We start from the raw sequence: 16267 nt of genomic DNA on the forward strand, positions 1-16267 counted from the left end.
TGCTCCTTCGTCGAATCCGCCGCCTCTGCTCACTCTAGCCCTCCGGCCGTTCCTCATTTTATCCCCCGGCCTCCGCTCACTCAAGGCCGCCTGTTTCATTGTGAAAGCGAAACTACTTTGTTTGACCTTCCAAAAAAGGACGATATCAGGTCACTGTTTTGGAGCACACTGCCTTATAGATAACCTTAAGACTAACATATTGATACTAACACCCAAAAAACTTTAATTTTGATTTGGGGACTTTAAGTAGGCTACATGCCAGAGCCCATTCTTCTATACTGTAACTTGAGTAAAAAAAGTGTAGTCAGTACTTCAACTTTTACCAGAGTATTTTTAAACATGAGTATCTGTACTTCTACTTGAGTGAAGGATATGTGTATTTTTGCCATCTCTGCCGCTCTGTCATACATTGAGTTCATGTATGGTTTCTTCAAGGGTTTAAAACTTTGAACACCCCGTCAGTTGACCAAAAATGTCCATTCTACATGGTGTTAATTTTCTGTTAGACACTACACAAATACTTAAAATCAACATACAGTAATTTTCTTTTGGAGAAAATCCTATTTGATTAATTGTCCTATCAGTATCAATCAAAGTTTTTTTTTTTTTTTTAACTTGGATTACTTTGATGACTTGGATTTTGCTGCAGGGGAGTGTTTATATATTTGCTCCGTTGCTTCCCCCTACTGGATCATACAGGACATGCTCTGAATCTTTATTTTCCTATATTTGAGAAGTTAGAAACAACAACAACAAAAAGTCTTGTTGTATTTTTACATTTTAGCCATTTTTATAAAGAAATATGAATAAATGATAACATTGGTATCATGCTTAAGGTGTTAAAATGTCTCTTTAAAATTTTCACAACAGACTTAGTTGTTTTAGGCATAGATCAACATTTTACTCTCCTGAACAATGATCTCTTTATTTACATATTTTATTTGACTGAACAACTGAACAAAAAACAATATGACCAGACATTTATACAAAAAACAAAGATTAAACCAAGTATGAATAGTAGTGGTATGAATATTATATTATAAGTATATTGTGAGAATTCTTCTTATTATTATTATTTACATTTTCCAGGTAATGTTGCGATCAATATAAGCTACAACTATATATTTTAATTTGAGCAATTTATTTTTATTTTAACCCCCCCTTTTTCCCCCAGTACTGAAATTTATCATCTAATATTATCTATATTATCTATTCATATTCAGCCAAAAGAAGTGTATTTTGTAAGAAATATATATAATATGATCTATTTTTTTTTTTTTTTAAGTAGTGTAATCTCCATAAGAATGCATTTCAAAAAAGATTTTATGCAATTTCACAAGGTGGAGATAGTTTGCTAGTTAAGAGATATTTTCACTCTAGCAGTGATCGCTGCAAATGTTGGGCAATAATTTACACTATAATATCACAAGAATCTGCATGTGGCATCTTGAGAAAAAGCACTTAGGCTATATCTCATATATTTTGCTCTTTTGTTGGTTTGATTGCTTCTATTGTCCTCATTTGCGTAAAAGCGTCTGCTAAATGATTAAATGTAAATGTATTAATATTCATGACTTTATTATTATTAATATTGTTATCACCAGTATTATTGTTATTTACGTTAGAGGCGTATAATTGCAAGTGCGACGATTTTCCCTTTGAAGCCAGAACATGCGCTTCTGCTGCTGCAACGTGCCCTCGAAGCGCTGTTACAAAAAAGGAGGCGGTGCTCCATGACGCACCAGTTTGTATTAGCCAATAGGGAGCGTGATATGTAAATGAGCTCGTGTAAAGCAGGAAGTGCTGTTGCGTATCTGTCTGAGACGAGGAGGGAAGAAAATACAAGAAAGGACCACGGATAATGCAACGCCAAATAAACACACAGAGAAAGCATACTTCTACATTAGACCGCTACAGGGAAACAGAGCTGTTTGTGATCGATTGGGGAACGAGGTATGATGCGTTCAGCTGCATTGAATCGATGCGTTTTTTTTGTTTTTGTTTTTTACTTGTGTATGTGTAGGGGTGTCGTCTCTTTTCCTGTTTATTCTGATTATTTAAGCGATATTATGCTGCTTTTAACCTAACAGCCTGTATTTTCAGAACAACCTAGTGTTTTTTTTTCATTAGCTATGTCGTAAGTACATATTTGTATATGTGTCATGTGCACGGAACGTTGTTATCACACTAATATCAGTGTAAATGATTCCTGTTTTTCCCTGTTGACATCTGCAATACACGTGTTTTCCATAGACCTGCATATCCACACTGTTTGTAGATCTAATAACAATAGAATATATCAGTATGTGAGGGTGTTTTGAAGTAAAGGCAGATGCTGGGCCTTATTCTGCAGGACACACTTTGATCAGCACACTGTCAAAATCATCAAAACACCATCATGAAATGTGTTTATCTGCTTTACTTTAATAATAGCGTTGGTATTTAACTCCTTGATCATTTATGATCATAATCAGTAGGTTATAATCATATGCCCATATGTCAGTCTTCTGAAACCCGTCAAGAGCATGTCCAGATTATTTATATGAACAAAGTCTGTTTTAGGTCGATTGAGATATTTGGCATTATGACATTACTTTAATGACAGTTAATCAGATATTATCCCTCCATTCTCGTTATTGTAATCCAACCTTGAATTACTTGTAATATTTCTATTATTTTTAATGGTCAGTCTCATGACATAATATGGCAGTTTTATTACTCTATTACAGTAAACGAATACTGTTATACAATGATGTTAAAATTGTTATAAAGCAATACAACAAATGCTACAATGATGCATAAAGATAAAGCTTGAATAATATAAAGTTTCAATTGTATATTTGTATTTTTATTCATATCTATTATAATCCTAAGCAGGGTTAATTATAGTTAAATGAACTAAAACCAGTTTTTTTTGTTGTTACTTGAAATAAAATAAATGTTAACTTAATTAAAATAAGATATAAAAAACAAATTAAAGCACATTAAAAAACAAAACAAAAAAGCACAACAAAATTACGAAGTCTTTAACTAAAATTAAAATAAAAACAAAAATATAAAAACTTTAAAAATATTAATAAAAACTATAAAACTATCTAATTGATGCTTAAAATTGTAATTTCTATATATTATTTTCCATTTGATTTTGGAGTGAAATATGCCCCGGCCTTTTTTTTTTTTTTTTTTGCACAGGTTTCATGAGAATCTCACCTATAATCAGGTATATGAATTAAATTGTTACAAACATTATATATTGCCACTGATCTGTTGTATATAGAATCTAGCTATCTGTTATGTATTTAAGCATAGCATGCATGCATATATGAACATTATACAAATCCATTTTTTTTTGCTGATTGTGAGTTGCTGACATTTTTGAATGTTAACTACCGACCTATTAAGCATTATGTAATCATGTTTGTTGATAAAGTAAAACAAAAGTCTACGTAAATTTGGATTGACACGCCAAATTTGGGTTGTCTTGGATTATCTTTGAAGAGTGAATGCTGTTGACTGTAATTGCTTTATAATGTACTGTTACATTAATTTAACCGATTCAGAGTAATTTCACAAATCGCAACCTCATGAATGGATATAAAAGAAGTCCAGTCTTCCTCATTAAGTTAAGGGATCAAATTCACATGTGGTCCACTGAACTTCATGCATGTTAAGACAGAAATAAGCATGGTCTCAGGGAATCAAGTTGACAGGTGCATTTCCTCACAATTAAAAATTGAAGGCTACTCTAGTTAACAGAGCTGGATCATGTACACTGCCATGCCTTTACATTATCTAATTAAAATCAAGAAATTTCTTTAAAATTATTTTTGCACTCTAAAAGGATTATCATAAACTTTCACTTTATTTAGAAGCATAAGTCAGATTTAACACTTAAATGTTCTAAATGCTCTAGTCCTCATATAACACATTAATGTCATGAAAGAACCTTATTGGGATCATTTGAGAAGAGTGAGTCATAGATGTGTTTCAGACCTGTATTCATGTTGTTTTGAAGAATATCTTCTGAAGCCATATAATGAGATTAAAGCCAATAATCAGCAAAAATCTTGCTTGACACCCACGGTGGTCTTATTGTAGTATCATTGAGATACTATTATAGTTTTTATAAATATTTTAAATAAGGTTTTATTTTTATAATTTCCATTTTCATTTTAATCTAAAGTTTTAGCATTTTTTGTCATTTTTTTATTAGTTTTTTATAGTCTGTATAGATTTTTTAAATTCATTTTTATTTCCTTTTTTATTTTAGTTATTTTAGTACATAAAGTTAACCTAAATGAAAAGAAGAATTTTTGTCTTGGCAACTAGCTGAAATATGTGTGTTTGCATAGGCCTATATACACACACACACACACACACATTTTATGTTACCTCAGTTAAAGTTTCTGTTATTTTGAATAAAAAAAAAGTTTTAATGGTTTTAGTTTGAGTTATAGTTAACCATTATATCCCTGAGCCATAGTCACCATTCGCTTTCATTATATGTATTACACGAACACGATTATATATATATATATATATATATATATATATGCTGCTCTTTTCCATATAATGATTATTTTTGTTCCATATAATATTATTTTTACACAGAGCTTGGTAGGTCTATTAGTAGAATCTGTTGACTTCAGCGATCTTTGTTGCATTATGTGCCAATGGTGACCATTCAAAAGTTTTTCTCCAAAGTTTGCATGCCTATAACTCAAGAAGTTTTAAAGATATCTTAATGCCATTTTCGATGTTGGGTCTTAACAAACTTTCTTTTTGGCGTTTTCATTTTTAAGGCCCTATATCAGGGTTCCTCAAATCTTGCCCTGGAGGGCCAATGCACTGCAGAGTTTAGCTCCAACCCTGATCAAACTCACCTACCTGTGATTTTCTAATGATCCTGAAGACATTGATTAGCATGCTCAGGTGTGTTTGATTAGGGTTAGAGCTAAACTCTGCAGGAAAGTGGATCTCGTGGGCCAGATTTGAGGATCCCTGCCCTATATGGTTCATTTCCAGAGATATTGGAATTTCAACATGACTCCAGGAGTAAATTGTTAAATTGTACACATTTTCAGTGGTCAAAAACCAAATGTGATTCATTTTTCATAAAGATGATGATGATTCTTTTATTTTTAAAGAGGAATGTTACCATTGGCACATAAAGTAACAAAGATTGCTGAAGTCAACAAATTTTGCTAATTGACCTACGATCTCTGTGTGAAAATAACATGATACTCTCATCTTTCTAAAGTCATTTTTACCCCCCTGTAATTTGTCTCCAAATCTCAGGTGAAAATGGTCATTTTGACCCCCCCCTCTACAAAATAGTGGATTACTCAGAAAATATACATCCATGACATTTCATATTTTGGCTTTCTTCTTAATTTGGGTATTTCTTTCACCAGAAAAACTATTAACAAAATCAAAAATTTGAGCCGGGGACCTGTAGTTGAGTTGACACAGAATATATACATTGGGTTGAAATATTCATTTAATATGCAGAGAGCTGGTAGTTACGTAATTAACATGGGCTTGGTACTCCACTTGACGCTGGTAGTATACGTAATCAACCTTATCTACTCTTATCGTTTCTGATACGTGTAACCGTTCCTTCTTTCTTTTCCTCAAAGGAATTGACCAGATCACTGTGACAGACCACACCCATAAAATCCTCAGTCTTCGTCAGAGAATACGAGAACACATCTAACTTACGAAGTAAGTGACTCCATCAGTTTCTGTTATCAACTAGCCACTTTGTATTTGTCTGACAGAACATAGGACTAGTTTAAACCAGATCTTACCCATAGATCCTCATATAATGTCATGTGATTTCCTTGTTTATGCTTTATTGTGCTTGTATTTATGCTTGTTTATGCTTAATTTTTCTCATAATGAAAATAGCCACAGAAGCTGACATGGCATCAAACAAACAGTTCTAGTTTACTGAAGCAGAGCATCAGTCATCTGTTATTGTTTATTTTTAGCGCAAATATGAACACTCATGAATCGGAGGTATACACGGTGGCGCCGGAGATGCCAGCAATGTTTGACGGCATGAAGTTGGCGGCGGTGGCCACCGTTCTCTACGTCATCGTTCGGTGTCTAAACTTGAAAAGTCCCACGGCTCCGCCAGACCTCACTTACCAGGATACAGCACTTAACCTCTTCCTGCTCAAGTCCTGTCCTATTCTGACCAAAGAGTGAGTGCAACACTTTAGATTATCGTTTCACTGCACTTACTGTGTCTACTGAGTAAACCACATCTCAGAATAGCTTCGAGGCTGTTCCTGAAGCTGCGCTGCTTTTAGCAAATGGTTGCTTGGTAACCTTGGTAATGCCATGTTTGTTTTGGACATGCATCAAAATAAAACCAGTGTTCTTTGAATTACTTTATGCCAAGGCTAATGCATGCATATTTTCTGAAGGATCATGTGACACTGAAGACTGGAGGAATGATGCGGAAAATTCAGCTTTGTCATCATAGGAATAAATTATATTTTAAAATATATTGAAATAGAAAACAGTTAATTTCTGGTTTAAGCATTATTAAACCTTGGTAATGCCATGTTTGTTTTGGACATGCATCAAAATAAAACCAGTGTTCTTTGAATTACTTTATGCCGAGTTCACACTGCACGATTTTAGCCCGATTTTTCACTCGCCGACAGGTTTTGCGAAATCGCAGACAAATGCCCGAAATCGGAAGCAAATCGGTGCTCGTTCACGCGAGTGACAATCACGTGTGAATGATCAAAGACGCGATCTGAGGGAATCGCCGATTGGCATGCTAAATATCTGGAGCTGTCGGCGATTCACAATCACGCTGTGTGCAATGATTTCTGACTGAAAATTCATCGGCAATTACCTACAGCCAATGAGAGACCAAGATACAGGGCAGAGGGAAGTTCAGGGAGGAGTTATAGACCAGAATGTCAGTATTTTAATAGATAGGCCTATATGAACAATTATATCATACAGAAACAAGCACAAACATTTGCTTGACCAGTTTAATAATTCCAGTCTTGCTCGAGAACTCTGGTCTGACGCACGCGGGTTCTCGTGTTATTTCCTTATCACTTCTCGCGTGTGTTTTGTTGTGAAACGTAGTTTGCGGACCAGACAGAGCTGTCGGCGATTCTTCCTATTGTAAAGTCATGCAGTGTGTAACCTCCTGTCACTGACCCATCGTGCAATGTGAACACAGCAGCGACTGACTGCTACCTCAGATAGTCGTGCAGTGTGAAAACCACGGTGACCCAACGACTTTGAAAATCGTGCAGTGAACTCGGCATTAGACTACCATGTAAAAGCCATGCTATATCAATATTGTAATCAATACCACAGTTTGTATCAAAGAACTATGTTTTATTTATAGGATACATTAATATTTTGAGTTAGCTTTCATTTTTTATGTTCAGTTTTAGTTTTAGTAATTTTGTTTTGTATTTTTGTAATTTTGTCATCAACACTTTATATTTCTTATTTCAGTTTTATTATTTTTAATACTTAAACTGTAGCATTTCTTTATTTTCAACCAGTTTAAGTTTTTTAAATGTAAGTTTTTCATCTAATATTAATATTTCACTTTATTTCAGCTTTATTTCAATTAGCAAAACAATTTTTAATAGTTTTAGTCAACAACACTGCACTGTATAACATTACGTCCCCTTGGAATTATAAGGTTCTATCTGACATTTTTGTCAAAATTGAGTTATTCACATTCTTATTCTGTGACAACTTATTTACATTATGTGATAGATTTTTTAATGTTGTGTATATTTTGAGACTTTTTATTTAAAAAACAAAAAGGTTCTATCTACACAGTCGAATGGAATGCAAAAACTTTGAAGCTCAATATCTCAAAACTACTCGGAATGCAGATAGAACCTTATAATTAAAAGGGGACGATTACTTTTTTAAAGGTCAACAGTCTTCAAAATCACCAAACGTACAGGTGTAACCACCTAAACTATAATGCAAAGTAGGGAAAAGAGCAAACAACATTGTTCCTCAAAATGATTAATGTTGCATGAGTTCATTTATTGTTCAGCTACAGTTAAGACACTTCTAAAAGAAGTTTGTATGTGTCAGAATTCACACTTTCTGGTAAAGTTCCATTACCACAGCACAGCGTTTACCATCGCTCTCAAACACAAAGTTTAAGCGTTAAAACACAATAAGGGAATTATATAGATGAAAATAACCGTACAGTCTGTTTGCTGCAGTGTCCTCCTATAAATGTAAAATACATGCCAATCAGTTCAGTGGTATTTTGAATGCTTTCGTGATGGTTATTATACTGTTTACACTTGAGGCCAAGACAAAGCGCGCCTTTCCAATAACGTCTACAGAAATGTTTCTATACCTGCACTGCCATTGTATAGTGTGTAATACACGTAACTGCCTAATTTATCAAGTTATTCTGTGGTTTCAATTCCACGTGATGGTTAACATTAATTCACGATCTGCAATTAAAATAAGAAACATGCCATCTGGAAGCTGTTCTGCATCGCATATGTCTGTTGCACAGTGCGGGTGGGTGTTTTTTGTAATTCAAAGGGACTCCCGGCTGCTTATGTAATCATTATTTTCCAGTACAGCTACTACACTACGTGCCAAGAGATCAATCGACAAAACTCAGCCCATTGTCCGTACTTATCCTTATCTCCTCGGTGGCACAATTCACTTTTCCCATGTTTGTTTTGCTGGAGGATTTTCCAGCAAAACGCCTTTTACGAAAACAATCGCTTTAGAGCGTTCAGAGTTTGAAGATCTAGAGGTTATTTTGTCAAGCATTGCTAATAGTCGCTCGTGCCTGTGATGTTGCATTGTTTCTAGTCGGTTCTGTTGTTCGTTAAGTAACACTTCAACATTGTCAACATTCCAGAGATGCACCTGGTTATTTAAAGCAAGTTTGCATTGTGTTGATGTTTGTGTTGCTTAATTTATCTGCTCTAGGGTTTTTCTGAACTCCGCTCACCTCAAATGACTTGTTTTTTTTTTTCAGGTAAAGCTCTCTGTGCTGATCCTTTCCTCGTCTTATTTGACCGTGTCATTGTGAGCAGATTAAACTAGCCCGACTTTCATTGCTTGCGTCTCATAACCGATATTTTAGGGATGATCACATATAATAGTCAGTGGTTATGTAGCTACACTTGAGGCTATATCGTGAGAGCATGTTATGTAATACTTCAGGAGGTGTGTAATAGATCCCAGTGACAGTGAGAAGGGTAAGACGATGTGGAAGGTGTTCAGTGGACTTTGTTTACTGCTGTTATTAGGCTCACTAGCGTTGTTTAAGTGGTCTGGATGCCTTTAGTTAGCAGAGCAAAGGTGGGCCATTGCCAGTGAAAAAGAATGTTATGGAATGTTACAGCTCAAAATAGTGATGTTCTGAGAAGTTATGTCAAAACAAAGTTGCATCTCCGAACAGTAATATTCTAGAATTTGAAGCTCTCAAAACAGCGAGAAGTCTCAATATTCCAGGAAGTTTCATCTTCAAACAGTGATATTCTAGAATTTTGCCTCGTACTAATACTGTGCAAAGTTGTGTCTCGAGTGATGATACTTCAGAAAGGTATAAATCTAACTGCGATATTCTAGAAAGTTGTGCCTTCACACAGTGATGTTGTAGTATGTTGCTACTCAAAATAGTGAAAGCAATGTAGGGAAAGAGTTTTTTTGTCACTAGGTGATTCAAGGAAATACGCTTAACATTTGATCTGTTGTTAAAAAAAATTCACAGAATAAAGAACACTTCAAGAGGCATTTTCTGTTTAATATTAAATAATCAAGATGATGTTTCTAACTTGAAAGGCAATAATTTGCCTTAAAAATGCTTCTCATAACTTAACAGATTTTTATCCTTGAATGAGCGTATGTAGAAGTCCAGTGTGAATTTTACAGAAATTATCCATAATAAAATGTGTGTAAAAGTGACTCAAGGTACCCAAATAAGATGCATGTTAATCTGTGTCCTTTTTAAAATATTAAAATATGTAAATGAACGTAATATTAGTTAATATTGATGTGTTGCCATCTGTTTGTTTTTTTTTTGCTTTTGATTTTACACTCACCATGGCTGCATTTATTTGATCAAAATTAGTCAAATTTGTAGCATTGTGAAATATTAATTTAAAATTTTAAATGACATTTTAAAATGTTTTCTGTTTCAATATATTTTAAAATGTCATTTATTCCTATGATGGCAAAGCTGAATTTTCAGCATCATTACTCCAGTCTTCAGTGTCACATGATCCTTCAGAAATCATTCTAATATGCTGATTTGCTGTTCATGAAATATTTCTTACTATCAATGTTGAAAACAGCTGATTAAGATTTTAGTGGAAACTGTGAAAGGTTTTTTTCCAGGATCTTCTGTTTTTGGGCCTCTGATGTTTTTATCACAGTAACTGTATAATTTCTTTATTATTCTGTAATACAGCTGGTAAAAAGGCTTTGCACTGTTTAACTTAATTCCTGCCCACACAAGTACAATATTTATTACCACTTCATGAACATATTTCACCAAAAATTATGCTTTTACAGATCTATTCAGTTCATTCCTATGAGACTAAGCAACCCACAAGCTTAGCGAAGGGTCAGTGTGTAATTGGTTAAAGCCTAATTGGTAGGCAGGGCTATTACATAACAGCAGCGTGCACCTGTGTGATGATGCATGGAGTCAGCAGTAATGTGACCCGTCCCAGTGCCCAGGCCTAGAGACAAACCTGGGGAACTGCACTAATGGTTCATAATCATCAGAAAAATATGCACACTCTGTATGTTTTTTATTTTGATGAAATATGGACCTAGAAACACAATCATAACAACTAAAATTTAAGCTAAAAAATTTGATTTTGTTAATATTTTTTCTCAAGAAAAACAAACATAAATAGTGATGAAAGCCAACATATTAAATGCCATGGATTAATATTTACAGAGTAATCCACTGTTTTGTAGGAGGTCAAAATGGCAATTGGAGATTTGGAGCCAAATTAGAGGAGGGGTCAATAACTTTAGAAAGATGGCAGCATCATTATTTTATTTTTTTCACAGAGATTGGTATATTTATTAGTAAAATCTGTTGACTTTAGCAACCTACGTTGCATTATATGCCAATGGTGACGATTTAAAAATGTAAAAAAATCACTTTTTTTTTTCCTCTCCCAAATTTTGCACATCTGTAACTCAAGAAGTATCGAAGACATCTTAATATAATATTATATTCTGGTTCTTAACAAACTTTTCTTCTGGTATCTTCATTTTTAAGGCCCTATATGGTTAATTTCCAAAGATATGGGGATCTCAGTGTTGCTTCACGAGTAAATTTCCAATTAAAAATGATCAAAATCAAAGCAATGACCCTATTGCATCTGTATATGTTTTTGAACAATTCTCATCTGAGCCGACTATTGGCTACTTCAGTATTTTCAAATGGGTCTTTTTGAAGTTATTTTTTTAGTACAAACCATGTCAGCAAATCATGTATCATTGTATAAATCTGAGATTGTGTTTCATATTCTAGGTACATTCCTCCTCTACTATGGGGTAAAAGTGGTCATCTGCAGACGGCCCTCTATGGAAAGTTAGGTCGGGTCAGTTCACCACACCCGTTCGGCCTGCGCAAATATCTGCCCATGCAGGACGGAGCCACGGCAACTTTTGACCTCTTTGAACCCCTGGCGGGTCATCAGTCCGGAGGTCAGTGCCACGTAGTTGGGTTTATTTAGTCTGAGCTGGACCGTAACACTACACTCCAATGTGGAAACCTGATAAATGAGAGTCTCTCATTCAGGTTCAAAGAGGAAGTGTCATTTAAATGACATATAAATAGTTGGCTTCATCATCATTCTGAAGAAGAGGTATTAATTACAGCAATGCTTATCTATGTGAAATGCCATTCAGCTTTTATGTAATGTGACCTTTTTATGGAAGCTTATTTCCACCAGAGAATAAAAATATAATAAAGATAATTGCGACTTTTTATTTTGCAATTCTTTATTCTCGTAATTCTGAGTTTATATCTTACAATTCTGCCTTTTTTTCTATCTATCTATCTATCTATCTATCTATATTAATTAAACTGTGTTTATATTACATATTATTTTTATAACATTTATATATAAACTCACAAATAACGTTTTTATTTTCTTATTCCATGGAGGAAATAAAAAAACAGAATCATGTAAAGTCAGAATTCTGAGGAAAAAAGTCTGAATTGTGAGAGAAACTTGTGAGCAAAAATTGAAATTGAAATTGAAAAATAAAAAGATGCAATTACCTTTTTTAATTCTGTGGCAGAAACAAGCTTCCGTACCTTTTTGGGTAAAACAGAATTTTACATTTTAATAAAGAGGTTTAAAGTCACATTTAAATTTCAGTTGTTAATGGCAATTAAGACATTTTAATAATTTAGAATAACATGAATGTTTTTAAGAGCTGATTTTGAGATAAACATAGCACAGAAAATAAATGAATAAAGTAATATACGAAAAAATGTAATTGTAAAATAAATACATGCATCTGTATTATTGCAATGTCAATGCATTGGAAAGTGAATTTTTGCAGCTATGTTGTTATTCAATGTATTTTGCATTTGTTTACTCTGAGCCAATATTGTGACACATTATCTGGAAAAGAAAAGATCAACAGTATGATAATGTTGAGCAACTCAAACATTTGTCTGCATACATTTGCATTTATTTGTCTAGATGTGAGATCGCTTCCAAAGCAAGTGCTGTAATATTTTGTGTTGATTTGACAGAGGACGTCACCACGGTCATCTGTCCTGGCATTGGGAACCACAGTGAGAAGCACTATATCCGCACGTTTGTGGACTATTCACAGAAACAGGGCTACCGCTGTGCTGTGCTCAATCACCTGGGGGCCTTGCCGAACATTGAGCTTACCTCTCCTCGCATGTTCACCTACGGTACGAGACATTTATAGTTTGACGAGCAAATGTGTTTATTCAGGAAACTTTATATTTCTAGAGGGATACAGTGAATGAATTAGACACTTTTCAGTTCATCGAATAAAGCAGTAATCCACGCAAGCCTGTCTTTTTATTACAGTAAAGAATTGTGATTTTTTTTTTAATGTAAATTTTAATTTAAGTGTGTTTTTGGACATTGTGTAAATCATGTGTTTGGTCATAATTTAAACGTTTGGCCTTCCTAATTCCACCTTTGCGATCCTATACATACATTTGTGCAATCAATACATTCATCTGTGCTGTTTGCTGTCTGCTTTTTTGTTTTATTTTATTTTATTTTATTTTAAGTCTTTATTTATTCTATTTTCAGTTTTTATTTTATTCTATTAATTACTTTTTAATTTATTCTGGTTTTATTTTATCAGATGTTATTTTATATTTTATCAGATTTAATATGAATTTGAATTTGAGCTTTTATTGTGTTTGAGAATTGTGCAAATAAAATGCTTGGTCATAATTTAAAAGTTATATTTTTGGCCTTTCTAATTCCACCTCCTAATCCTAAAGCCATACATGTACTGTCAATACATACATTTTATTTTATTTATTTATTTATTTATTATCATATTATGAATTTATTTTATTTCAATTTATTTATTTTCTTTATTATAATTTATTTCCGTTTTTATTTTATTTATCCTGTTTTTATTTTATCAGGTGTTATTATATACTTTAGCATATTTTATTTACGTTTATTCTATCAGATTTTATTTGATCAGTTTTTATAGATGTAAATATTAATTTTATAATGCTAAACCAGTCCGTTTTGGTGACTAGTCAACTTCATGTTCTGTTTCCACATATTTTGTTGTAGATACTGGTGTTTTTTATTCTTTTTTTGTGTCTCTCCACAGGTTGTACATGGGAGTTTGCAGCAATGGTGGGCTTCATCAAAAAGACGTATCCCCAGACCAAACTTATCGTGGTGGGCTTCAGTCTGGGGGGGAATATCGTGTGCAAGTTCCTGGGAGAGAACCGTACCAACCAGGAGCGGGTTCTGTGCTGTGTTAGCGTGTGCCAGGGCTACAGTGCACTAAGGTGAGCCGCTCTGTTCCCAGACAGAAGCTACATAATACCTGATGTTGCTCCAGAGGGTGTGGGACAGGGGTCCATGAAGGGTTGGGCATACTGCCCAGATAAAACTGTTGCCAGCTTGCTTTGGGTAGAAGATGGACCATTTCATCACTACTGTCAGTGGACTCCGACTGAACTCACAGTGTGTACATTGTAGTTAGTGATATAAAAGGCACAGATGGTCTCAGTATTGTGTCCACCTGCTTCCTCCGCTTGACATTTGCATGTTGCATGAAACTCGTGCAAAGTAAACACTCTGTTTGTACATTTGTATAAGCATATCTCTGTTAGCTAAAATAGTGCTTCCCTAATGGTACAGCATAAACAGTAGTCGAATTTCTAGGGCATGTTTAAATTCTCCCAAAGGAAGTCAAAAGTGCTAAGCACCTCTATTTCAACAAATTCAATGAGGTGCATTTCAGTTTCAACATTTGGCTGCAAAATGTAATTCAAAAGTTTTTTTTTAAATTCAGCAAGATGTGTTACATTGATCAAAAGTGACATTAATGACATTTATAATATATTACAGAAGATTTATATTTTAAATAAATGCAGTTTTTTCTAACTTTCTATTCACCAAAGAATGCTGAAAAAAATATCATATGGTTTCCACAAAAATATTATACTGCACAACTGTTTTTCATCATTATTGTTGATAATAATAAATGTTTCTCGAGCAGCAAATCAGCATATTAGAATGATTTCTGAAGGATCATGTGACGCTGAAGACTGGAGGAATGATGCTGAAAATTCAGCTTTAAGAAATCAATTACATTTTAACATGTATTCAAATAGAAAACAGTTCTTTTAGTAATCATTTTTCACAATATTACTGTTTTTGGTGAAATAAATGCCACCTTGGTGAGCATAAGAAACTTCTTTCAAAAACATTTTAAAAAATCCTTCTGATCCCAAACATTTGAATGGAAGTGTAGAATTGCAGATTAGCACAAAGTTATAATGCTTGAAACTTAGGATGCTGATATCAGTAATTTATCGACTTTTTCAATACATTCCCCCATCAGTGCTGCACAGACTAATGGCTTACATAAACATTTGTAGGCCTAACCGTTTGTAGACTTCTTCCAAAAAATAAAAACAACTTACTGACCTCAATTATTTTAATGGTTTAAGTAAAAAGTCAGTCTGGTTAGTTTTAACTAGCACCAAATAGAGTCACCAAGTCGTGTTCACCTGAAGAGGTAACCATAGCAACAGTAGGCCACTCTAGTGAGCTCTATGTAATAAGCATTCAATATAAGTCGGTATATAGGCTAGACCAAAGCCAAAGTACTTTCGTTATATATTAGTTTATTATACAGTAGATAATCTTTTGAGATATGTAAATCTGATTAGACTTATATGGTAGAACCAAAAAAAGTGATTGCATACTTTGCACACTGGCTGTAAAGATTTACATTTACATTTAGCAGACGCCTTTATCCAAAGCGACTTACAAAAGATGTCAGTTTTGACATGTCAACACTAAATAGCAACCATAGCAACAGCTCTTACCACTAAACATGGAACAAACTCACATCTCACATCGCTGTCAGTGAATAAGCATGTGATGTGGGTTTCAGTGCAGAAGCAGCTCTGGAATGTGGTGGATGTGTTTGGGCTTCAGTAAATTTAAAGCCACACTTTTGTTGTCTGTGCTGTCTCTGCTGAGGTTTTCTGCAGCAGTTCGGCACATTTGGCACTGGCGTCAGCGTGTTGCCGAACAGTCGAGCTCCGCCTTCAGACAGGATTACTGAATCTATAAAACCTAAATCTCGGCTAAATCTGCTCTGCCTGATTATCTGACAGATTATTATATTCAAGATCCCTTTTAATGCACCTTATGAATTTAGCTGGAATTGATATTAAAGGGCTCATGCATATTATACTTTTTATATTTTAGATATTTTAACATATTAATTTTTCTACTTAAAAGGTTGAATTTTTTTCATTCATTTAGTTTTTCATGCCCATTTTCTCTCTGCCCCTGAAAACTTTTCTGCAATACATAACTATATATATATATATATATATATATATGTATGTATGTGTGTGTGTGTGTATGTACAGTGGGTACGGAAAGTATTCAGACCCCCTTAAATTTTTCACTCTTTGTTATATTGCAGCCATTTGCTAAAATCATTTAAGTTAATTTTTTTTCCTCATTAATGTACACACAGCACCCCA

General features: G+C 34.0%; 1 protein-coding gene across 3 annotated transcripts in view; it reads left to right on the top strand.

Moving 5' to 3' along the window:
* Positions 1 to 16267, top strand: part of LOC107733946 (abhydrolase domain-containing protein 2-A-like) — a 31414-nt gene that overhangs the window by 10212 nt on the left and 4935 nt on the right. The window contains exons 1-7 of one of the 3 annotated variants that reach the window (XM_016545803.1): positions 1826 to 1953; positions 3193 to 3220; positions 5640 to 5724; positions 5994 to 6209; positions 11537 to 11712; positions 12776 to 12943; positions 13861 to 14044. In XM_016545803.1, coding sequence (XP_016401289.1) covers positions 6001 to 6209; positions 11537 to 11712; positions 12776 to 12943; positions 13861 to 14044 — 737 coding nt within the window. In that variant the 5' untranslated portion in view covers positions 1826 to 1953; positions 3193 to 3220; positions 5640 to 5724; positions 5994 to 6000. Of the gene's footprint in view, positions 1 to 1825; positions 1954 to 3192; positions 3221 to 5639; positions 5725 to 5993; positions 6210 to 11536; positions 11713 to 12775; positions 12944 to 13860; positions 14045 to 16267 lie in introns of those variants that run through there. The other 2 variants (XM_016545802.1, XM_016545804.1) reach the window with 2 other exon arrangements.

Source organism: Sinocyclocheilus rhinocerous, unplaced genomic scaffold (assembly GCF_001515625.1).
Source record: "Sinocyclocheilus rhinocerous isolate Xijiao unplaced genomic scaffold, SAMN03320098_v1.1 scaffold760, whole genome shotgun sequence".
Lineage (NCBI taxonomy): Eukaryota > Metazoa > Chordata > Actinopteri > Cypriniformes > Cyprinidae > Sinocyclocheilus > Sinocyclocheilus rhinocerous.